The sequence below is a fragment of the Schistocerca cancellata genome, chromosome 4, assembly GCF_023864275.1.
Source record: "Schistocerca cancellata isolate TAMUIC-IGC-003103 chromosome 4, iqSchCanc2.1, whole genome shotgun sequence".
NCBI classification, from domain to species: domain Eukaryota; kingdom Metazoa; phylum Arthropoda; class Insecta; order Orthoptera; family Acrididae; genus Schistocerca; species Schistocerca cancellata.
Window position 1 is genome coordinate 858039761 of NC_064629.1, and position 27233 is coordinate 858066993.

Sequence of the window (27233 nt, forward strand, 5' to 3'; positions counted from 1 at the left end):
TGAACCGGCCAAGCGAAGCCACCCGCGGCCGTGAGGTGGAAGGCCGTAAAAGATGAAGTAGCGTGTGGGGCTGTCGGCTATGTAAGAGCTCAGCCGGGCTGTGGTCGCCCATGGGGGTTAAATGGTAAGAAGAAATTGGAGAAGCGGATCATCAGCAGAAGAAGTCAGGAGTGTCCTAATCTGAGCCTTAATGTGCGGACCAGTCATTCAGCCTCACCATTTGACTGTGGATGGAACGGAGGGGCTGTGACACGCATGACGCCGTGACAGGCACAAAAATCCGCAAAATCAGAAGAGGCAAATTGTGGACCATTATCAGTAACAAGAGTAGAGGGGAGGCCTTTTGAAGAGAAAATGCGAGCTAGGGCATTGGTGGTTGCCGCAGTGGTAGGCGACGTGCAACGGACAATGAAAGGAAAGTTAGAGTAGGTGTCAATAACGAGAAGCCAATAAGTACCTAAAAAAGGTCCCACAAAGTCAGCATGAATATGCTCCCAGGGCTTCTCAGGCGAAGGCCACGGTGACAAAGATGACTTCGGGGCGGCAGCCTGTGATGCACAAGGGCTGCAGGCAGCGACCATGTGTGCGATTTCAGAGTCGATGCTGGGCCAGTACACATGACGGTGCACCAGAGATTTTGTGGGAGACACACCCCAGTGCCCTTGGTGAAGGAGGTGCAAGACCGAAGCACGCAAAGACGCAGGTACCACAACACGGGGTGAAGCATTTTCGGTGGAAAGGAGGATAACACCATCCCTAGCCGTGACGCAGTAATGCAAAGCCTAGTAGTTCCGCAGTGGATCAGAAGTCTTAGCGGACGGACGATCTGACCAACCCTTCTGAATACAGTGTAAAACCCGGGAGAGGGTAGGGTCAGAACCCATAGCAGCTGCCAGCTGGTCGCCGGTGATGGGGAACCCGTCCACAACCCACTTCTCGCAACATCCAGGTGGAAACACAAAAGTTTGTCTCTATCGAATGCCAGATCAGGACCCATGGGAAGGTGAGACAGTGCATCAGCATTTGCATGTTGAGCATGTTGAGGCTACCACATGCATTTGCTATTGAAAATAGACGGACAGAAGTGAGCACATTTCAGCAAGGGACAAAGATGCAGGATCTTTCAAAGGAGCTAACTGTGACAAGAACCAATACATTTGAGGTGAAATCCATTAAAGGAACAGAGACTTACATGTTTGTTCGACTGCGACATGAAATGCCAAGAAGTGCTGTCAAAGACGTTTTTTGTAATCAGACCAGTTTTCTGCCATCTCGTCGTAATGAGGAAAAGTAAGTAGAGACAACGACAAGAGACGCATTTGATGCTGCGACGAAATCATGAATCGCATATGTGACAAGCGTTTTCTGTTCTATGAGACCTTGCAATAGTTGCTCTAAAGTAGCCATGGAAACATGTGGGTCAACGATGGAAAAGAAAAATCCCATCCTCATCGCCAATTGTTATAACTTCAAGTTGAACAAATATATTTCAAAGAAGACGCAATACATGAAAGTCACAGATCAAGTAAACAGATTAAGACGTGTGTACATTTTAACAGTCAAATCATAACTGAGTCCAAGTCTAGCGGCCATTGGCTGGCTGGCCACTTAGGTGGCGCTGCTGCTGCATGGCTGGCAGACAGCGCCACATGTAGAGGACGCACGTAACTGCATAGCGGCACTTTGAAATATCAGTGAGTCACAACATCCACCATACCATCTGAATTGGGTGTTAGAGTCTATAACTACAAAATTTCTAAAATTATGCTTAAAAATTAGACCACTGTAAGTCCTGCACAAATATCACAGTACCCCTCCACCAAATTTGTTCCCCAGTGGTTTGCTCCCAAAAGACTGTGTGGGAGGACCTATGGTATGTTTGGAAATCAGAGTTTGAAACATGAATGATACATGAAATTTTGAATCAGGCTCATATATAACATAGTGGTTAAGGATACTACTAATGAAAACCAGGAAATCCAGATTTAAGTCACATTCTGCCTCAAAATTTCAATTGTCATGACTTATACATTACCTTTCTGATCATTTCATTTTATTTGATCTTATTCTGCTTAACAGAACTTCTCCCTACAAGGCAGTCTACACATCTCGCAGAAATGAGCAATTCTCTTTCAATATTGCAAAGATCTTCCTGAGGCCTTTGTATACAGCTGTTCATCTTCACACCTGTCCCCAATATGATTTCTTGTGTCATATCCTCAGATGGGTTTCATGCTTCACAAAGACCTTAGCATCAGTTAAAAAGAGACAACCTACGCACATACATGCCTTCATAGCCAAGGCCACTAATACTTGCTGATGTTTTGGCCTGGAGGAAGCCAGTTAGAATTCTGGTGGTTGAATATATTTCAGTCATCAGTGGAGCGCCAAAGCATAAAATTAAAAATCAGTATTATGCAATATATTTTAAAAACAAATGGGTCAATCCAGGTTATGAGGTATATAGAAGACCATAGACAGATCATTAGACATGTTATGAAGCTGTTACAACAGTAAAGAGTGCTTCATGCAAGATTCAACCAAAATAAAGACCTTGTTGTCAAGCAGAGGCTGCACATTACCACCACATATGTAAGGGGAGAAGCGTAGGAACCTTTCAGTGAATCTGAAAGTAAAAACCTATCTATAAGTTATTCACTACGTCACTGCATTAAAGTGATATATCCACTTACTCAGTGATTATACTGGCCCCAAAATTGGGGATGATACAAATTAGTTGAAAATAAAGCTAAAGCTGTTTAGTGGAGGAAAGGTGATCTGACCTCATTGGATGTCTTGATGTTTCAATACAGATTATGTGACAAAACTTGCTAATATCCTAGTAACAGTTGATTGTAAATCACTAAAATGACAAAGCACTCCAACAAATTGGTGAAAGGTGCATGATATTCTTATTTTCAAGAACAGAGAAATGACAGAGGTACATTGCTGTAGGTCTGTATTGCTGACATCAGTCCATTGTAGAAATACAGAAAATGTAATATGCTAATGTAGTTTCTTCACTACAGTATAGTGTGGACCCTTACTTAATACCTTTTGTGAATTGAAGGAGATGTCGTTAATCTGACATTTTTGCAAACAAAAACTCTCCTTTTTCACATGGATGCTGCAGACATTTATCTCCTAAAACTCTGACTTCTCTGTTGGTAGCAGTGACTGGGTTGATTCCATCTGCATTGATGTCCAGGAGTCGTTAAGATCAGGTCCACAATGCCATGTACGGAACAAACTATTAGTTTACAGAATAACAGCCCAGCTTTTCTATTGGATCGAAGACTTTGTAGCAACAGAACTTGCCACATAACTCTTAATGGGAGTAGTACAGAACTGCTCCTGATGTGTATGTAAATGTCCTAGTGGATGACATCAGAAGCTTTGTAAGGCTGTCTATTGATACTGTTATTGTGTATAGGAAAGTTGTAATATTAAAACACTGTAGCAAATGCAGGAAGATCTGCAGAGGGTTGACACTTGGTAAAAGGATTGGTAGTTGGTCGTCAACACAGAAAATGTAAAATATAGCACAAAATAGGAGAAAAGAGCTATTATTGATATACAAGACCACTGATGAGAAATTATGGGAGTAAGTCACAATTTTTAAAATATCTAGGACTGTGTGTGCAGAGCCAGTTAAAGTGGAATGACCACATAAAACTAGATCTGAGGATGGGAGATGCCTAACCAAGATTTGTGGCAACGCCACAATACACTTTGCTGTGACAAGTGAGTGAAACCACCGTGGACTATAAAAAGTATCTTTGCACCATCGGCATAGTTGCGGTTATTCTTTACATTTGTTTATCTCCTGTTCTTTGTTCCTCCTATACGTGCATAATAAAGTTATTATTGGATCTAGGACAATATTTATCATCAAATGAGAGAATAATTCCTAGCTCCCATAGTGATGACCACAAAAAGGAAAAGGAAAGCAAAGGTAACAGTGGAACATATTGTCAGAGACAATGGATCCATTGATGCAAGCCCCTGAAACTGGAATCAGAATGGAACAAGGCTTACTGCTCAACCCAAGATCGGCATCCATCTCTTTTAATTCACTGAAAAATGACATGGCAGACATAAATATGCAAAAAGGGAGTGTGTACATGTGACATGGAAATGTTAAATTTCCTATATTCTGGTTGACGTGATCCCATCTTTGGCTCATAAAAGGTGAATGTATATTTCAACAGCACTGAATGTTCAGTAACACTGATAGATGTTGTTACAGCAAAGTTGAGCTGCTCTAAGGAAAGCTGTCATGAGATGATGTGTGCTGTCACTAGAACTGTGATTACAAAAGATTCTTGCAGATGAAAACTTGAGTGATAAGACTCCTTCACAAGTGTCCAAAACTGTACATACATAGCAGACCCAGAACTTCAACCTGAACTGTCTTTACGCATATTATGGCTTTGTGAACATCCACATCCACAATGTTATTGCAGCACCAACAGACATGCCATTGCAAGATTTAGGAAGTAAACTATTTAAGGGTGGTTTCTCCATATGCAAAAATTGGCAGCAATCAAGACAAGGATGCAGGAGCTGGCAGAGAGGTGAAAGCTGATGCCACTGGTCCTGTAATATGCACAAATACTTCTCACCAGCAGTAACACTGACAAATGACAAAACTTAACATGCAGATAGACACACTCAAATAGCAGATATGAAGTCACAGTTTGAAACAATATGAAGACTGCCATGCAACGAGACTTGCTGAAATGGTGGTGCTAGTATGATAGGCTGCATTGAATCTAGAATGAGATTTTCACTCTGCAGCAGAGTGTGTGCTGATATGAAACTTCCTGGCAGATTAACACTCTGTGCTGGGCCGAGACTCGAACTTGGGACCTTTGCCTTTTGCGGGAAAGTGCTCTACTGACTGAGCTACCCAAGCACGACTCATGCCCTGTCCTCCCATGTTTAATTCCATCAGTACCTCGTCTCCTACTTTCAAAACTTTACACAAGCTCTCCTGCAAACCTTGCAGAACTAGCAGTCCTGAAAGAAAGGACATTGTGGAGAAATGGCTTATCCACAGCCTTGGGGATGTTTCCAGAATGAGATTTTCACTCTGCCCGCAAAAGGCAAAGGTCCCGAGTTCGAGTCTCGGTCCGGCACACAGTTTTAATCTGTCAGGAAGTTTCATATCAGCGCACACTCCACTGCAGATTGAAAATCTCATTCTGGAAACATCCCCCAGCCTGTGGCTAAGCCATGTCTCCGCAATACCCTTCCTTTCAGGAGTGCTAGTTCTGCAAGGTTTGCAGGAGAGCTTCTGTAAAGTTTGGAATGTAGGAGACGAGGTACTGGCGGAATTAAAGCTGTGAGGATGGGGCGTGAGTCGTGCTTGGGTAGCTCAGTTGGTAGAGAACTTGCCTGTGAAAGGCAAAGGTCCTGAGTTCGAGTCTCGTTCCGGCACACAGTTTTAATCTGCCAGGAAGTTTCGTATCAGCGCACCTCTGCTGCAGAGTGAAAATCTCATTCTGGAAACAATCCCCAGGGTGTGGCTAAGCCATGTCTTCGCATATCCTTTCTTTCAGGAGTGCTAGTTCTGCTAGGTTCGCAGGAGAGCTGTTGTAAAGTTTTGAAAGTAGGAGACGAGGTACTGGCGGAATTAAAGCTGTGAGGACGGGGCGAAAACTCGAGCCGCTCACATGTGGTCCTTATTTCTGGCCGGCGTAGCTCTGTCTACATTCGCCTTAATGGTTTTAGTTTTGACTGACATAATCTTATGATTGTGCGTATTTATTGTTTTAATTTTTAATCTGTGACATGGCCAGTGTTTGGCTCTCAAAATAATTTAATTTTTTGTTCTGAAGAAGATTCCATTACTGGAATCGAAACCTAGGTAAATGAGTAAAATTACCTTGCAACTGAAGGCTGAAAAATTGTTTATTTTCTGTACATTTCACAGTTGCTGACGCGCTGCAATATGTTAAAGATTTACAAATTTATGAGACTTTAAGAAACAAGGATAAGATTTGGGAGTAATGGGTGAAAGGTAACAGGCAGATGAAATGAAAGGCAAAGAAGGCCGGAAATGAAGAAATTAATGAAATAGTGTGCAGATGGTTTGTAAGTGCATGGGCAAAACACTTACCTTCATTTGGACCCATGTTGCAGAGTTAGGCTCTGAAAGTCACTAAAGAGGTTGGAATTACGGAGTTTCAAAGTGGACAGTTTCAAAGCTAGGCACAACATCATGTGGAATAAAGTGTGTGGGGAAGCTAGGGATGTGCAGGAAAGTGTAGCAACAGAATGGAAGACAATACTGTCCAACTTAATTGTGAATTATAATCTGAAGTACGTGTTCAGTGCCGATGAAAAAGGACTGTTTTATTGTCCACTGCTTTCAAAATCGCTAGCAATTTGAGGTGAAAGGTGCACCAGCAGAAAAATGTCCTGCTGTGTCGAAACATGTTAGGTGAAATGGAGAAGCCACTGGTGATTGGAAAGGTGGCAAAACCGGGTTGATTCAAAAACATAGACATGATTAAGCTTCCAGTAACATGGCAAATCAATAAAAAGGCGTGGGTGGTGAGTGGTCTTATGGAAAAATGGCTGGGCTCTTTCAATGCCAAAATGAAAAAAAGGAAATCGCCATGTTCTCCTTTTCCTAGACAATGCAACCTGCCACCTGAAAGTAATGTTATCAGATGTGAAATTGGCTTGGTTCCCTACACGTTCAACCAGCCTCGCATAACCAATGGACCAGGTGTATATTTACACATTCAAGTGTCATTATAGACGATTACTGATGCAGTCTCTTATTCTTCATGTTGAAGAAGCCGAAATTGTGTTTGCTCTTTCACGGTCAGTTTCTGTCCTGGATGCAGTAAATTAAATTGGCTTGACAGTAAAGGAAATAAAACCCAAAACTGTCACCAAGTGCTTCAACAAAATGTGGTTTGGGGGTCAAGAACAACACGCTTCAGTGGTCATCGAAGTTCAACAAAATGCAGCAGCAATTGCTGAATTAATGAAAATGCGAAACATTTCATGTAGTGCAGATGATTAGAATATAAATGATGACTTTTTATCAACTCACTCAACTTGCACTTAAGCAACTGATTTTATAGAAATCCGCAACACAGAGGGTGATGAAGAAGAAACAAAGGAGGAAGAAGAGGAGCAAAATGATGTCCCTATAAAAATTAATGTGCCAGAAGAATCCATTGCATGTATAAATGATGTTATGCAATTTTCAGCACACCAAATTCTCCCAACTTGTTGCAACTATTGTATGGTGAAAAATTGCTTTGAATAAGACAATGTTGAACAAGAAATTAAAACAAGTTTTCGTCCTTGATATGTGGCGAAAAAAGTGAAATGTAAAGCAAATAAATATGGGAATAATATGTATGTATATACAAAAATAAACTCATTTAAAGCGCGAGTAAAAATATAGCAATGCCATGTTATTTGTCAATTAATGTAATAGTCCAGTGTTCTATTGTCCAATATACAGTAAATGAACACCTGTGCTGGATTGAAAGTGTGTAAATACAATATAAGCATAATTCAAAAATTTTGCTGTACTTTTGTGCATTATACCTGACAGATTTTACACTGCCCAGTGAGTTCTATGTAATCTGGAAGTGTGTCCAAGTTGGAAAATTATTTTAGTCCTAGGTGATTCCGTTTTGACCAAGTTTTATTGTATTTGTGTTAATGTTCATGCTTATGATGAAAAATTTTTGTATATCCTCTTTGCCGTACAGAAAATAAACAAGAAAAACATGTTTATCTTCTTTTCATTCAAGTGGAAAATAATTGTCGGTATTGTTTGATGAAAGATTTAACTAGATTAATTAAATGACAGACAACTAACAACAAATCAAAAAGTTATCCTTGTGAAAGATGTTGAAGATATTTTTATTCACAAGAAAAATTAAACAATCATGAAACCGATTGCTAAGAACATAAAGAAGTAAAAATAGATATGCCTGTAGAAGGTGAAAAAATTAAATTTTGAACTTATAGTAATTGATATGCCAAACATATTTCAAAACCAAATTTTGTACATTCTACTGTATTTTCAGAAACTCTAGTTGCAGTTCTTATGGTAAAAACAATAGTATAATTCAATAAACCAATTTATATTGGAAAGAGTATTCCAGACATTTCGAAAATAAAAAGGTATGATTTTCATTATAATTTTATGAAACCAATACCATGAAAAATATTAATTATGTTATATGGATACATATTCGTTTATTTATGAAATAAGAACTGAAGATTTTTATAAAGATACAAAATCGATGATAAATGAATTTGACACAAGTGATTATTCAAAATTTAAATTTTATAGAATTTTACAAGTGAAGAAGAAAGGTTTTAGAAAAATTAAAGATGAAAATTGTGGAAAAATTATGTCAGAGCACATTAGTTTATGACTGAAACAATATGCTTATAAAGTTGTTGATAAACAAGAGAATAAATCTAAAGGAGATAAAAAATATATTGTCAAAACTGAAATTAGTTTAGATGATTATAAATATTGTTTGGATAAAAAATATTTAAAAATCCATGTAACTAGATTATATAAATGTGCATTGCATATAGTTGAATGTAATAAAATTCTTTTAAGTTCTGATGATGATAAAGATATAATACTATAAATGTAATTACAACACCCCCATATGGTCATTAAAAATTAGACTCAAATAAAATAATAGATGATAACAGTAATTTCTTATGTGAATTAAACAGTTGCATAGAAGATTAACTGAAACAAATAATGAAATAAAAAATTTTCAGTATTTAATTTTTTGTAAGATGTGGTAATTTTTGTTGTACTTTCCGACATACTTCACTAATAAATTTTCTACAAAAATGTTCAACTCTTTCATAATACCTTTGTTTACATTTTTGATTATAGCTACACCTCTGAATAAATTATGAAGAATTTTAATTTCCTTTTTTACAATTTTCACAAGAAAGTGCTTTTTATTCCAATAATTATGAATTTCTTTTATATGATCATTCTATTTCTTTTTTATACAATCAGTACAACCTGTTTTTCAAGGTATATTCGAAATTTGTAATTTTTATTTCTTTATGAATTACTTTTTGTTCTTCACACAATTGACAAATCATTTTATTTTCACTTTCCATTTATAAAGAAATAAATTCACTTGAATTTAAAAGAAATAAAGGCCTAGAGAATTTTATTATATGTAAATGTAGTTGTTTCGAGATCCAAAAAATTACAAAGGTAATAAAAAGTTTAATACTTATTGATGAAAATAATAATCCACAGTTTAAAACCAAAGATGCGGCTAAACTTTTAGAATATAAAAAAAAGTAAATAACGCATTCAAACATTTTGACGATGAAGTTACAATTACATTAGAAATGTTAAAATATATAAAATTTAAAAAAAGAAGAAGCAAAACGATTTAATAATTGGTTACTCATGATATTTTACCTTCAATAAAAAATAAAATTAAGATCAATGTAAAACGTCCCTATGAAGAGCGAATAAATCATTTCAAAGATCTATGTTAAATAAAGAATAATTTTATAAAAAACTCAGGTCATATATAATATAGAACTGTAGAAATTGTACGCGAAACTAATGAACATTTAACTAGTTTATTACCACATGTTCCTCAAGTAGCTGACGAAAATTTAACTCCTACTGTTGTTATTTTAAGATTACATGATAATAATTTTAATTATAATTGTTATATGTTACTCATACACATTTTAAAAATGTTGAGAAACATTTCTAATCTTATTAGAAATAGACAGCCAAATTTTGAAGAATTTTGAAGAATTAATCATGTACCAAATTCAGTAAATTTATGTCACAAAACAAAGAAACCTTAAGAATTATTTGCTGTCAAAATTATTTCAATACTTTGAATAACTATTAACAAGAACCATTGTATGGTGATGTAACTGATCTAGCAAACGTTGCTTAGAACATAAAACTAAATTTCCAAGCACCCATTTTCTTAATTCAATATAAATAAAATTCATAATGATTTTTATATACCGCAAACAAACAAAATTCATTAAAGCAGATGATTACATTATTTCAAATTTAAAATTTTCGAATAACTCTAACAGTAAATCATTTTTTGTTAACCTTCATCAGAATATACCCTATCTTCTTTAATAAAACAGTAAGCATAATGAATAATAACTTCAGTACCAAATATGCTTAAATTGTAAATAACTAACTCCTTTTATATATAAATTTTTTATTAACATTATAAAAATTCCATTACCTTTGTAGACGCACCTATTCTGTAATCAAATATATTTTATTACTTTTCTTATTTAAAACTTTTTCAACCATATAAATATCTGGAAAATTCATATCAATAGTTCTTGTTCATAAAAATTTCCTTTCTTCCTTCACCATTTAAATCTTTCAATATATATATATGGTTGCATTAGAATGAATAACGTCTGTTCATTTTCTTTGATTCATCTTTTGATTTCATTTTTATTGTTGAATTTTCTGTGTTGTTATATTCATCAATAAGATTTTTAATTAAATAGAGCCACTTATAATTTCCTCTTAAGTCAAATGTTATTCACATTTTTTTTTCTTTTAATGTTCTATTAAACCTTTCCACAACATATGATTTCAATTAACCAAAAGTTGCATAGTGATTAATATTAAATTTTTTCCATAATTCTTGAAATTCTCTATTTTAAAATTCTATACCATTATCTGTTGTAATGATTTTTCGTTTTCTTGACTTGAATAGTCTTTGAAAACAATCAACTATATTTTTACCTGCTTTATCTTTAACTGAAATAGGCGAAGCAAGTTTTGAAAAAATATCAGTAACAGTTAATAAGTATTTATATCCTTTATTTATTTTTGAAATTCCTTTTAATTTTCCACAATCGATTTTGACTTAACCTGCTTGCCATAAATCATCTATTCCAAAAGAAATTACGTATTTTTTCTCATTGGTTTATGTAATTCATTAATAATTTTTTCATGAATATTTAATCCATTACCTTCATATGTTTTTAACAAATTCCCTTTTTTTAATTTACCAATTGAACAAAGACCTGAAATTCTTTGTTGGAATACTCTATGAGGTTTATATGTTTCAGTAGACTTTTTACATTTCAAAGTGTAGATGTGATCATGTTTCTCCATTTATATAGAATAAAAAATAATTAAATTATTTCACCAAATATAATTAACCTTACCTAAACTGGAACAGTTTTAACAAACTATTTTATTCTTATCTTTGGAAAATTTGATTTGTGCACTATTTTAATTGATTGGATGTAAGGAGCTTTTTTGTAAAGTTAATCAAACACACTCACCGAAAGATTGCAATCATTAATTGTTAACTCTCTTTTAAATTCTAACCAAAAACAACAAACTCTTTAAGAATGAAATCATATTCATTTAAATTGTTAGATTTCCTTCGCCTCCAATTATAAAAGTAAATTCAATTATTTGTTTGTTATATACTTTATTTTTTAGTTTACTTAACTTGTTTAAATGTGGAGTGGAATCTGTTTTTGAGAAATTACCTGAACAAGCCTTTTCTATTTCTTTTATTGCAAAGTACTTTGTTAGATAAGTTTTATTTAGTTGATTATTTATTTATTGTATGGCCAATACAGACCTATCATAAAATTAAATTACCTAATGTATGTACATCTTTCCACACAAGTAACTTAAGTTTGGCTTTACAACTTAACATCCAGTCCTTCAATCCAATGCACTGCATCTGGAGTTGCTAGCAGGAAGCCCTCTTCAGCACCGCGATAAGCTCGTATCCTGCATTCACTGACAATGTGGTGAACAGTTTGGTATCCCATCCCTAAATTCAAAACTACCAAAAATGAGCTATATAGTAAGAATTCTCTGCAACAATACTAGTGCAGAAACAGTTAGGGCTGTATACTTTGCCAATGTACATTCAATACTGAAGTACGGTAGCATTTTCTGGGGAAATGTACACCAGGCCATAACAGTTTTCAGGAAACAAAGGCAATTATAAGAATAATGAAACAGGTGAGCAGCAGAAAATCGTGCAAACCTTTCTTTTAAGATCTAAAGATACTACCTCTTTCCTGCATTTATATAGTGGAAATAGTCATGAATGTCAAAAAAAGCATACTGAGAAAAGAAAACCTTTTTCCTCAAAACAAAAGTGCCCATGATTACAGTACCAGGTCATACAGTGACATGCATGTTAATCATTGTAACACCACATTATGCCAAAAAGGTGTATATCATGCAGGAACAAAACTTTACAACAGATTACCAAGACACATAAAATCTCTTCCTGAACTACAAAGCTTTAAACATCTGTGACAGCCTACCTTCTGAAAAACTGCTACTATTCAGTCTCACAGTATCTTATGCAAGAAAAAATGTAATTTGTATCTTTAATTGTAGAAATAAGTTATAAATATACAGTATTTCAAAAATTTGTCATTATTAACTGATGTATGTTTGATGTTTGAAAAACCAATAGCTAAAAAGGTTTTCTGTAGAATATCCTGTGTACAATATATGTACTGAAAAAGAGATTTATATGGACAAATAAATAAATAAATAAAATATGGAGCCCTGTAGTCACAAGCTGGATTAGGCAGTTCTGCCACTTGAAGAAAGCTTCCCTCCATTAGCCATGGCTGGGTAGTCCAGGTCTTGCGTGGTATGTCAAATCCATGTGGAAGTTTAGCACCTGACAAGATGTTATGCAAGCGCACATCTGTCACTGCTTCCCACTGACCTTTTCATACTTCGAGGGATTTGAAATCCTTAGCAACCATGTCAGCAGCATTACATAGAGTGTGATGGCGTGATTTCAGCCTCTTATGATTTAAAACTGGCAGGGCGCTATGCACAGGTAGCCTAAAATTCCTAGAGATCTTGTGGAATTCCCTCATAAGGGCACTACATCTGTGTAGATCAGGAGACATAATACCAGTTAACTGTGGAAGCCAATAAACTTGAGTAGATCTGATTACACCAGGTATTATGCGCATTCTCATATTCAGCTGGGTCTCAACAAGCCTAGTATGATGACTGTTTGTTGAAACAGGTGCACAATACTCAGCACTTGAGTACACCAAACCCAGAGCTGAAGATCACAGGGTGGTTGCTGAAGATCCCCAGGTAGTTCTGCATAGCTTATGGAGGATGTTGTTTCGAGTCCTCAACTTTTGAGCTACGTTCAGAAAGTGTTTAAAGCATAGTCCAGGATGTCACCAAGATATTTTGGGTTCCAATTATGACGAATAATTCTGCTTCTGAAACATACATCCAGTTTTACGTTTGCCAACTGATTATTTAAATGGAAGCAACACACTTCTGTTTTACTCACACTGGGTTGGAGTCTCCAAAATTTGAAGTAATTATCTAATACAGACATGTCATTGGTTAGAATCTTTTCTGTTGTCTTCATTTCCTGCTGTTGTACAGCTAGAGCAAAGTCTTCGGCATAGCAGAATTTTCTGGATGAAGTGTCATGTGGATCAGACAGCTACAGGTTGAACATTAATGGTGAGAGAACTGATCCTTGAGGCAATCCATTGTTTAGCTTCCTCTCCTTACTTATGTTGCTTCCAGTGATTACCTGGAACTTCCAATCACTTAGTATGCTGTTAATCAGTCGAACCATTGTTCTGCAGGGTATGATGCAGAGAAATTTGTAGAAAAAGCCTTCCCTCCACGCAGTGTCGAAGGTGGCAGTTAGATCAATAAAGACAACAGATGAATCTGCTTCATTTGGCATCCTGACTCTGTGAAGGATGTGTGAGACAGTACTTGGTTGCAGTGGCTATGCCCTGTTGTGAAGCCTGCCTGATCAACCAGATCATTCTGTAGGATAGCATGACTTATTCTGTTATATACTAGCCTTTCAAAAAGCTTGTACCATAAGCAAGGCAGGACAATGGGGTGATAGGTTTCTACCATGTTACTGGGTTTGCCAGGTCTCTAGAACAGTTATTACCTTCACTTTTTTAAACTCTAATTGAAGTTTACCAGTCAGCAGAGTGTCCGTGAAGAATTCTCCCGGCTATTTCTTAGCATTTCCTCCCATATGGATCAGGAATTCAGGAGGGATTCCATCGAATCCTGGGACCTTAAGAGGTTTGAGTTTCTTCAGTCCAAAGTCAATGTCTGAAACTGTCAAGGGACGGACATGCTCAGATGAGGTCATGGAACTGTCATCTGATATGTCGGCAGGTATTCTTGGGGTAGTAATGATGTGGGAAGCAATTGAGTTTGGTGTTACTTCAGACTTTTTTCTGCATGCTTGTGCACTTCCTCCCAGTCTTCTCAGAAGACTCCATGCTTCCCTGCTCCAGTGGGTAAAGTCCATATTTTCAACAGTTTCTGCCCATTTATGCCTCTGAGACATGTCCAAGCAGGACAATAGTTCCATAGCTATCTCTGAGTCAGCACTTTGCTGGAAGTGTTGGTACAGTGTTTCACTTTCATCATTCCATCCTGGAACATATTCTTTTTGGTATCCTCTTGGCACACACTTTTTAACTGTTGCTGTTAGTGCACCAATGAAGCACTGATAGTTCTTATGTGATCCAGGGATCTAGCGAATGGTCTTATCCAGTTCCATTGAAAACTTTGTCTTGTCAGCTTTCTGGAAATTTCATTGAGCGTGTGGGGTTGATCATATGACAGGAACCGTGCAGCCAGTGTGTATTATTACAGGTCTATGCTGGCTGTGAGGAAAGACATATATCACTTTCCTTGTGGCATTGATGGGAAAGCCACTTTCGTTGCAGGTAACAAAGCATAAGTAGGATTTGAATCCTTGACCTAAGCAGCTGACCTGAAAGTGCCTTGATCTTTGGCATCAAACACTTGATGAAGATTATTCTCTTCAACCCAATCTGCATGAATGCTCCAATTTTCATCATTTTGAGAGTACTTACACAGTTCATGGTGACTATCGAAGTCGCCTATATAAATTGCTGGATGTTCTGCTGTGTGTAGAACAAAATCAGGCCAGGTCGATTTGGGTGGTTTTTTAAACTTTTGTAATAGTAATACCGTGCATTTGTATGACAACTGTATGTATATCTGAAGCACACTTAGAGAAATCAGTGAAGCTTCATTTATGTTGTTATGGACATAAGTAGCAATTGCATACACCTTGTGGTAAGTTACACCAAGTGCGGAATATCCAGGAATTCGACCTTGTCTTCAGAATATTTATTCGCTGGAAATGTGAGTTTCCTGAGTGACAACACATCGATATTGTTGTATAGCAAAAATTGTGTAAGCTAGTCACAGTTTACCCTGCTAATGCTTTCGATATTCAGTTGAACGTGTCTGATAGTTGGTCCAATGTTTCTTGTTAATGGGCTCTGAAAACAACTATTTCTGCTATCAGGAGGCATGTGTAGGATATTTTAAGGTTAAACCTATGGACATCAGCAATGCTACCTCCCTTTAAGTTGATTAAAATCCGTTTTTTAAACCTGCAGACCTTTTTTAAACCTACGGACGTCAGCAACACTACCTCTCATTAAGTTGATTAAAATCTGTTTTTTTTTTAAGGTAGAAGAATTGTGAATATAAATGATCCAATTGATGTAAAAGATGCAGCGAACAAGCAATAGTTACTTAATGAATTAAAAGTCTTGTTACTAAAGCTGACTATACAATTATTTTAACACAGTTGAATAATTATGTCAGTAATATCATGTTCTTGACATGCTTCATCTAATTGATTCATTCCTTTACTCCACATGCTAATCTTTCATTTACTTTAGTCCCAGGGCCACACCAATTACAGCCAGGTAAATGTATTTCAAATGATAAATTATTAATCACATCATTAACAAAGTTTTTTCAATATTCACTTTCCCAAAATGTATGTGGTAAAGTACTCAAAAATCTATTAAAATATGGAATTACTTTTGGATTGTTACTTATAACAGCATTAAATTCATTCTGATAATTTTTATTTCCAGATAATTGTTCCCCATGGATTCCTGTTAATCTATCAATTAATTGATGAACATCATTTTTTTTTTCAATCGAAAAACCCTGATATACACATTAAAGAAGATGAAATTTTGAACACAGTTACCATTGAAAGTGATGTTAAAATATATATGGATAAATAAGATTGTGCTGGTCACGTTTTAGGATTTAATAATCAAATTATTGAATCTAATGAAAAAGAAATTGCTAACAATGTTCCTAAAATTATTCCAATTGAATTAATAAATATAAATCTAGCTGATGGAATGTTTGTTAAACATAATGATCATTTTCATAGAGAAACTGATATTATTTCTTCATTTAAACCATATGCTGAATTTAGAGAACGAATAATGTATGCACCAAATTATCCTATAAATACCCCAATTTTTGATACTATTCCAAATTTAACAATTACTCTCACTGATGGAAATGATAATTTGATTCACTTCAATTGGCATCTACAACACCAATTTTAAAAAGGAATTAATAAGTTGTTCCTTAATAAATCATGGGCAGAATCAAGAGTTAATTGTACTGATTTCCAGTTAATAAGAATAAATAAATTAATTAAATCTTCCTAACAAAATAACAGAAATTAATATTAATATTTTTTCATCAACACTTATTCGATTAACTTCATCTGTATCAAAATAATTAATTATGGAAGGACATATTCTTACCAATAATAAAATTTTGTAATGAAGCACTTTATCCATTAGAATTATCTGGTGGATGTTTTAAGGATTTTATAGAAATAATTTGGGAAATTGATTTAAGACCAATTTTCACTTGGAGTTCAAGAAAAGATCAATAACATTCTATTCTTCAATGGAGTACTTACAATAGTACACTTCCAAAAGAAAGTAAAATTATAGTAAAGAGTATGGAAATCCATGTTCCTGTTGTTACATATGAAACAGAACTTTCGCTTGAATTAGAATAAGAAAGACTGGAAAACCAAAAAATTCCAGTTTTGTTCTTTGAACTACAAAAAATTGAATTTGCTGGATTAAATGGAAAAGGAATTTTTGAACTACATCTTATGAATTATTATAATTCTGCTGAATTTGATGTGCCTTACTGTATTCTCATTGTTTACCAAACTAATCGAAAAAAGAATCAGTTAAATCATTATTCTTTATTCAATCATGTTAAATTACAAAATATTTATATAAAAAATGGGAGAAACGAAGTTTTTCCTCGACAGTTATGGAATCTTAATCCCCCAAATACGTTTTTTTTTAAGTTTATGATGCTTTGAGAGATTTTAGAAGAATAACACAATTAAATAACGATTTAAATGTAAATCCATTCAATTTTATTTAGAATTTTCCTATTTATGTCATACATATGACTAGGAGAATGAATGTTTTAACTACCCAGAAAAAAACAATGAAATTAAATTCATTTTTTAATGAAAATATGTCTAATGATACATTTGCATATATAATTATTTATGGTAAAAAGAATTTAACTTATGATTCACAACACAGTATTTTAAGTGAAGGTTTTTAATTACCTAAATGAATAAAAAATTAAAGGAAGTTATAAAAGTGTTACCTGCATTTTACATTTCCTTTTGAAATATTTTCAGAAACATACAGAAGACAAAAACTAAAAAATTTCGATTTTCAAAAATTAAGACATTTAATTAACTTTTAATATTTGAAATGAAAAATTTTTAAACTTTAATTTTAAAAAATTTGAAAATCTAATATTTTTCTGTTAAATAAAATCAAAACAACATGAGCATGAATGACTTTGTTAAATATCTAGTAAGTGAACTTGATAGTTATAGTAATGGTTATGCAGAGGTGTTCAGTAAATTATCATTACTAATAAAAATAAATGTTATGATATTTCAAAAGCCGAAATTTTTAATAACTAAAAAGGGACAAAAAGTTTTATTACTTTTAGACGAGTAATATAAAATTACTCTTCCAGATTGTTATACCAAAATCTTTTCAGAAGGTGATGATAAATTAGAGAATATTGTTGAATTAAATTTCATTTATCAATGTAAAAAAACAAAATAAAGACTGTTTGATTCATGTTATTGAATTTGCATAGATTTTAAAATTTTCGTATTTTTTAAAATTTTATTTTTTGAATATTAAACTTTAATTGAATAACTTTATTTTTTTAATTAAATGAAAATGTCATTCATGAATATATATATAAATTTTTAAATGGGGGAAATGACAAAACTAAATTCCTGTTTTGTATTAGAGAATTTTTAAAAATTATGCTCTTTGGTCCAGAAACCCCATTCAGTTCAATTCAATTTATTAGCATCCTTGTAGTACGTCATCAAAATAACATAGGACTTGTCAATAAACATTACAATTTAATATACATGTACATGAAAATTTATAATTGAATTTACTTTTCACTTAGACATTACAATTTTAATAGAATTATAAGAACATTAACATGAAAATATACAAGTAGGATAACAATGTCAAAAAAAAAAGCTAGTGATTCTCACATCAAAGATTATTTTCATTCTTACATTAATACTGTTTCACACTTTAATAGAAACACCAAGTATTTAAATGTGAGCAATTACACATATTTATTGTGTCAGGGAAATATTAACTGCATTTTTATTGTCAATGATTCATAAACTCTTCAATACTGTAAAAACTATTGCTCAATAACATGTTTTTTTAATTCTCTTTTAAATATGTGCAGTTTTGGTATTATTTTTAGTTCTTTGGGGAGAGCACTGTAGAGGATTTTTGGTTGGTATTGTACACTTTTGTGATACATAGCTGTTTTATGAATTTCTCTGTGGAAATCTTTCCTATTCCTTCTAACAACACCATAGGGATGTTTTTGGCATGCTGCCTAGCTTAGCGCACACTGGAGTCCAAGTAACAGCCAGCTTCAGAAATATTGTCATGCATGGGCACTTTTATGCTTGACATGCTAGTGTAATAAGATCAGCAGGCATGTTTTTGCACCTGTTGCACATTTCCCAACACTATCAGCCAAACATACATTTAGAAATCGTAGGCCTGCTGCCATACTGTGCCAGACAATGTTGTTAGCTAATCATCATTGATCGTTTTACTAAATTGCCAGAGGTCGTCACAATACATGAATCAATTGCAAGAATGTCACTGCATGCTTGTTTCTACAGGCTTGTTGTACCACAAGACATAACAACAGATCACAGGAAACAATTGGAAAGCCAGCTTTTCAGTGAACTTCTCATACTGGTAGCTGCAACTATCTCCGCACTACAAGCTACCATCCAATGAGCAATGGAATGATAGACTGATTCCACCATACACTCAAAACACCCGTAATGTGCAGTTCATATCTTGGTCAGAAGCATTACCACCGGTTCTACTGACGTTGAGAACAGCAATGAAGAAGGACAAGCAGTGCTCATCAGCACAAATGACCTATGGTGACCAGTTGCAGGTTCCAAGAGAACTGATCTTGCCAGTATCCACACAACTAGTCATTCTGGAGCTATCCATCCAGTTTGCACAACAATTCAGTCTCAGAGTGGAGTCCATTCAGTATACCACTACTGTCAGACATAGAGACTGGCACGTGTTTGTTCATAAAGACTTAGCAAAAATGTCCCATATGAGCCTCAGGGATGATATCAGGATGTTGAACACCAGAATATTTGCAACCACCCAAGTTAAACTCTAAAACTCTTGATTGTGTTTCTAGTGTGATGGCATAGGACACTTTAGACTGTATTTCAGTCATCAAATGGGGGCATTAAACTAAGCAACTCTCTTTGTACTATTGAAGGGGGTTAAAGACGCACTGATGTTGAATTCATTAAGAGTGCCAGTCGTGAGAAGCAAGTTATTTACTATCGCCAGGTTTCCGAGCCCCTCTTTTCACTCTCTCATTGTCACTTACATGAAGTGGTTATGCTTAAAACACAACACTCATGTTACAATGGAAATGTTGACAGTGGTTGGGAGTGTAGGAATACTTTGTAGTTCCAAAAGAAATAGTGCCATACAGTATTTACATTTTATTTACCCTTCTTATTACATGGTACCACCACCTTGAATAGAAATGTGTTAATGATATCCTTTTTAAACTTTTACAATTTATGTACTGAGTGCTTTTTGTTGAGGATGCAGTGTACAACTCAAAGATGTCATTTATCGTAGTATAATGTTATTACACAAGCATTCTCAATACTTACCCAATATTAATCATACTTTTTTTCCATACCAGAATAGTACAGAAATTGAAAAGGAAAAACTTAAAAATGAAGTCAAGTTGTTGGAGGAGGCAAATACAGAGCTAAGACAAAGACTAAGTGAGATCAATGAAAAATATTTGAAGCTGCTTGAAGAAAATGCTCATCTCAATACAAAAATGGAAACAAAAGCTGACAGCAAGAAAAATTTTCCAATGGAGGCTGGTACAGTGTGAGTTATGCTTTTCTCAGTTTCTTCTTTATCTACTTTGGTGTTGAATATTTTTTTCATCTGTGCTCCATGTACAGGGTTTTTCAGGAGGAATGGCAAATATTTAGGTAGTAGTGGCAACTAATTCTAGTAATTCATTCCATATAACATGTTTCCCGTTTTTATTGAGTACAGAGATACAACTGGTTACAGAGATATTTGTACTCCGTTTGCACTGAAGTTCATCCTTTGAAGTTATTTTAAACTCACCTTTTGAACAGGCTTGAGAAGGCCCAGTGGTACTGATTGACTGCCATGTCATCCTCAGCCAAATGGCATCACTGAATGCAGATATGGAGGGGCATGTGGTCATCACATCACTCTTCTGGCCATTGACAGTTTTTGTGACCTGAACCCCTACTTCTCAATCAAGTAGCTCCTCAATTAACCTCACAAGGGCTGAGTAGAGCCCACTTGCCAACACTGCTCAGCATACCCAGACAGCCACCCATCCAAGTGCTAGTCAAGCCTGACAGCACTGTAACCTCTACCATTCAATAATAACAAAACTAATAAACTTCATAATCACTGCAAATACTAAACTTAAAAGAACTACAGGTGATTTTATTGGAAAAACTGCCATTGTCAATCACTGAGAAATAAATGTTTGAATGACAAATGCACTGCTACAAGAAATTTTGAAAATATACTCCTCTGAGGAAAATGTACCTCTGCCTTTGTAGCTGAAGAGCAGTGCCTTTGACAGATTACTAATAACCCATTAGCTAATAATTTATAATCTAACCAATTAAGTAGAGTCTCTCGAAGAGTGACTAGCCTTCTCAGTATTGGAACCCTTCATAAAGCCTAACTGTGACAATGACAATATATTATTTGTACTCAGATGCTTAAGAAGCAACTTGTTGGTTGTAGAAGATGTAACTCAGGTTTCCAGTGATTTCTCCACCTAAAATAACATCTGCGTCCACTTCATGTAAGTTGTGATTTTTGTTGAGTTAACCAAATAAAAAAATGTAGCCAAAACAGTCAAAATACTTTTTGAACATGTTTATGGCATCAGAAAACTGACAAACACCAACTTTAGTACCTGAAAACTGGCATCATACTAACCCCACTCAGATACTGTCATTGCCCCTTGTATATCTTCTAATAGTTACGTGCGTTTGTATCAATCTTTTTTGAATTCAGAATTAAGATGTCAATCCTTTTACAAAATTGATTATGGAATTTGATTTTACAGATCATTCCCCTGTTACTGATAGAGTTATCATCTTGAAATATTATAATTTTTGTGTCCAATCTACTTCTAATGTGTATCCATAACAATGTTTTAATTATTCTCATTAACAGTTTTAAAAATATCTACATCTTCATCTACATAGATATTCTCAAAATTACATAGCCTCGGTATTGTAAAGCAGCTTAAATCACTTAATAAAGGCAAGAATTCCAGTCCAGAGTGTATACTAGTCAGGTTCCTCTCAGAGTATGCTGATACAATAGCTCCATATTTAGCAATTATGTACAACCCCTTGCTCACAGAAAGATTCATACCTAAAGACTGGAAAATTGCTCAAGTCACACTATTACCAAAAAAGGGAAGTAGGAGTAATCTGTTGAATTACAGGCCCATATCACTAACATTGATTTGCAGTTGGGTTTTGGAACATATACTGTACTTGAACATTATGAAGTACCTTGAAGAAAATGATTTATTGACACATAGTCAGCACAGATTCAGAAAATATCTTTCTTGCAAAACACAGCTAGCTCTTTATACTCATGAAGTAATGAGTGCTATTCACAGGGAACGTCAAATTGACTCCATATTTTTAGATTTCCAGAAGGCTTTTGACGCCGTTCCTCACAACTGTCTTCTAACCAAATTGCATGTCTATGGAATATCACCACAGTTGTGCAACTGGATTCATGATTTCCTGTCAGAAAGGTCACAGTTCATAGTAATAGATGGAAAGTCATCGAGTAAAGCAGAAATAATATCTGGCATTCCCCAAGGAAGTGTTATAGCCCCTCTGTTGTTCCTAATCTATATTAACAATATAGCAGACGATCTTAGTAGCCGTTTTAGATTGTTTGTAGATGATGCTGTCATTTACCGTCTTGTAAAGTCTTCAGATGACCAAAACAAATTGCAAAATGATTAAGATTAGATATCTGTATGATGAAGAAAGTGGCAGTTGACGCTGAATAAAGAAAAGTGTGAAGTTATTCACATGAGTACTAAGCAAAATCCACTAAATTTTGATTATACGATAAGTCACACAAATTAAACTAAATACTTAGGGATTACAGCTACAAATGACCTAAATTGGAGTGATCACACAGATAATGTTGTGGATAGAGCAAACCAAAGGTTATGATCCATTGGCAGAACACTTAGAAGGTACAACTGGTCTACTAAAGACACTGCTTACACTGTGCTTTTCCACCCTGTTCTGGAGTACTGCTGTGCTGTGTGGGATCCACATGAGGTGGGACTGGTGCATGATATCGAACAAGTACAAGGGGCAACTCGTTATGTATGATCATGAAAAAGGGGAGGTAGTGCCACAGACATGATAGGTGAATTGGAGTGGCAGTCATTAAAACAAAGGCATTTTTCGTGCGACAGCATCTTCTCATGAAATTTCAATCACCAGTTTTCTCCTCTGATTTCAAAAACATTCTGTTGGCACCAACCTACATAGGGAGAAATGATCATCATGATAAAATAAGAGAAATCAGGACTCGCACAGAAAAATTTAAGTGCTCGTTTTTCCCGCACACCGGTTGAGAGTGGAACGGTAGTGTGACAGCTTGAAGGGGGTTCATTGAACCCTCTGCCAGGCACTTTATTGTAAATAGAAGAGTAATCACGTAGATGTAGATGTAGAAGACTTGTTTATATTAAGTGATTTAAGTTGCTTCACTACTCCAAGGATATCTACCTTTAAGTTACTCATGTTGGCAATTGTTCTTGATTCAGAGTCTGGAATATTTGCTTCATCTTCTTTGGTGAAGGAATTTTGTAAGGGTGTGTTTAGTAACTCTGCTTTAGCAGCACTGTTATCAATAGTGTTTTCATTGCTATCACATAGAGAAGGCAGTGATTGTGTCTTGCCACTAGCATACTTCACTCTATAGTTTGGTAGTAGTTCTTAACATATATCCTGTGTCTTTACAGTTGGCAGTATCATAATTACTGTCATTTATATATGTATGGATTCCATTAGTGATAAACTGGAATTTCTCTTACTTTATTTTTTTTACATACACTATGTGATCAAAAGTATCCAGACACATGGCTGAAAATGACTTACAAGTTCGTGGCACCCTCCATCAGTACTGCTGGAATTCAGTATGGTGTTGGCCCGCCCTTAGCCAGGATGACAGCTTCCACTCTTGCAGGCATACATTCAGTCAGGTGCTGGAAGGTTTCTTGGGGAATGGAGTGCTGCACTGAGGAGAGGCATCGATGTCAGTCAGTGAGGTCTGGCATGAAGTCAGTGCTCCAAAACATCCCAGAGGTGTTCTATAGGATTTAGGTAAGGACTCTGTGCAGGCCAATCCATTACAGGGATGTTATTGTTGTGCAAACACTACGCCACAGGCCGTGCATTATGAATAGGTGCTCGATTGTGTTGAAAGATGCAACCACCGTCCCCGAATTGCTCTTCAACAATGGCAAGAAAGAAGGTGCTTAAAACATCAATGTAGACCTTTGCTGTGATAGTGCCATGCAAAACAACAAAGGGTGCAAGCCCACTCCATGAAAAACATGACTACACCATAACACCGCCGCCTCCAAATTTTATTGTTGACTTGACACACACTGGCAGATGACGTTCACTGTGCATTTGCCATACCCACACCCTGCCATCGGGTCATGATATTGTGTACCATGATTCGTCACTCCATACAATGTTTTTCCACTGTTCAATCACCCAAGGTTCATGCTCCTTACACCAAGAGAGACATTGTTTGGCATTTACCTGCGTGATGTGTGGCTTAAGAGCAGCCGCTCGACCAAGAAATCAAAGTTTTCTCACCTCCTGCCTAACTGTCATAGTACTTTCAGTGGATCCTGGGATCCTGATGCAGTTTGGAATTGCTGTGTGTTGGTCTGGATAGATGTCAGTCTATTACACATTACGACCCTATTCAACTGTCAGCAGTCTCTGTCAGTCAACAGACAAGGTTGACCTCTATGCTTTTGTGGGGTACATGTCCGTTCATGTTTCCACTTCACTATCACATTGGAAACAGTGGACCTAGGGATTTTTAGGAGCGTGGAAATCTCACATACAGACGTATGACAAGTGACACCCAATCACCTGACCATGTTCAAAGTCTGTGAGTTCTGCGGAGTGCCCCATTCTGTTCACTCATGATGTCTAATGACCACTGATGTTGGTGATGGAGTACTTGGCAGTAGATGGCAGCACAATGCACCTAATATGAAAAACGTATGGTTTTGGGGGTGTCCAGATACTTTTAATCACATAGTGTACTTTTTAGTTTGTAGTTTAGTAGCTTTGTAAATTAATTACAATTCACATTTATAATCACAGTTCACCTTAAGTTGACTTATTCAGATCAATACAGTAATCCAACAATGTTACAATTCAAGCTCTTGTGTATATGTAATGTCATGCTGTAGTATCACATTCTTCATGATGGTCAGAATTGTAGTTTTTGTTAAATGTTGAGCAATTCTGCCACATTGTTTCTCCTGGTTTAGTGTGAGTTATATTTATATTACTGAAACTATTTGAGGAGTTTTCTGCAATAATCAAGTCCTGTTTTATTTAGTACCCTATGAGTTATTGTAAATAACCTGTAAATTGATTGATTCCACATCAGTATTATACACTGCATCATGCAAATGATCCATGGAACTTTTTTCCCTAAATGCCGTACAGCCAAACGGAACAAGCAAGTAGTTAAGTAAATATAGTAAGGAAAGTTCAGACAGAATGTAAATACTTTAGCAGTAAAGGAGATCATTCACCAAGTAGCAGATGCATTCAGTCAGCATAGCATAAAAAATATGTAAACTTTGCTATATTCGTGAAGAAATCCTTTAAAGTGCTAGAGCGCAAATAGACATATGTATCATGCGCTCTCTCTCTCTCTCTCTCTCTCTCTCTCTCCCTCTCTCCCTCTCCTCCCTATCTCTCCCCCTCCCTCTCTCTCTTCCCCCTTCTCCCCCTCCACCCCCCCCCCCCCCTCTTGTGCACACAATTGCACAAACCTGTGCACCTAAACTCTGCCAGTCAGACAAATGCTGCCAGTATTCCAATGTGGCAGGTGGATTGGGATGAGAGGCTGTGTCGAATGACTTGGATAGACTGAGAGATAGGTAAGAAGCAGGCAAAGGGATCAAAGAGGGGTAACTAGCAATTCAGAGGGAACTATCAGGTTTGCAGTATTGGAATGCCAGAGTGAGGGATGGAAGGTTCAGGGATTAGACACGCAACACAAGGGTGCCAGAGCCAGTGAGTTTGTACAGAGCATGATGAAGATGACATGGATTTGGAGGGAGTGACAGGGCAGAGGAAGGAGAAATTGTGTGGAGACAGTGGGCTAGTGGAGACAGGCCAGAAGGACTATGGGAGCAAAAATGTGTTGCAAGGATAACTCCCATCTACATAGTTAAGAAAACGTAGTGCTGGAGGGAAGGATCAAGGTGGCGTGGGTTGTGGAGCAGCTATTGAACTTACGCACGTTGTGCCAAGCAGCCTGTTGTGCCACTGGGTAATCAGTTCTGTCGTTGGCTACAGTTTGGGGGGGGGGGGGGGGGGGGTCATTCATTCTGGTGGACAGCTGGTTGGTGGTCATGCCCACATGAAACACTGTACAGTGGTTGCAACAGGTTTATGGCATGGTTGCTTTCACAGGTGGCCCTTCCTTTGATTGGATAGGATAAACATGTGAGAGGACTGGAGTAAGATGTGCTAAATGGGTGAATTGACCAGGTGGTGCTCCTGGGTTTTCCACAATGATATGACTCCTGTGGCTAGGAGTTGGGAGTGACAGTGGCATAGGAAAAGATCAGCATGTTGTGTAGGTTATACGAGTGATGGAATACCACTTTAGGTGGGGATGAAAGAATGGTGGGTAGGATGTCCCTCATTTCTGGTCATGATGACAGATAATCAAACACCTGGCAAAGGACATGGTTCAGTTGCTCCAGTCTAGGACGATACTTGGTGATGGGGTGGACGTTTATTTGCAACTAATTCTTAGAGGTGGTGGGATGATTAGTGGTGCATTAGGATATGGAAGGGGAAATCTGTTTGTGGCAAAATTTGGTGCGTAGTGCCTGTCTGTGAAAGCCTTTGTGAGATATTCAGCATATTGGACAAGGGAATTCTCATCACTTCAAATACACCATCCGTGGATGGCCAGGCTATATAGGAGCAATTTTTTGGAGTGGAATGGGTGACAGCTGTCAAAATTCAGGTACTTAGTGGGCTTATTATGGACTGATGTATGGAAGGGGCCATCAGAGAGGTGGAGGTCAATGCCCTGGAAGTTGAAACATTGGGCTGGAAGGGACCAAGAGAAGCAGAGGGGAAAAGATGTTAAGGCTGCAGGAAAATGAGGATGCGGTGTCTTAGCTCTGGGCCCAGATCATGAAGATATCATTAATGAATCTGAACCATACAAGGAGTTTGGCATTTGGGGTTTTGGGAAGCTAGGATGGTTTCTTCTGGATGGCCCATAAAAAGAATTGCATGGGAGGCTACCATGCAGGTTCCCATGGCCATGCCACAGATTTGTTTATATACCTTCACCTCAAAGGAGAAGCAGTTGTGTGTGTGGATATG

The 27233-nt window shown here is 36.3% G+C and overlaps 1 protein-coding gene across 1 annotated transcript in view; it reads left to right on the forward strand.

Annotated features, from left to right (window-relative positions):
• LOC126184984 (uncharacterized) overlaps nucleotides 1-27233 on the forward strand; it is a 230277-nt gene that overhangs the window by 63001 nt on the left and 140043 nt on the right. Inside the window, exon 3 of the mRNA XM_049927688.1 lies at nucleotides 20204-20400. Within this exon, the coding sequence (XP_049783645.1) occupies nucleotides 20204-20400 (197 nt within the window). The remainder of the gene's footprint in view (nucleotides 1-20203; nucleotides 20401-27233) is intronic.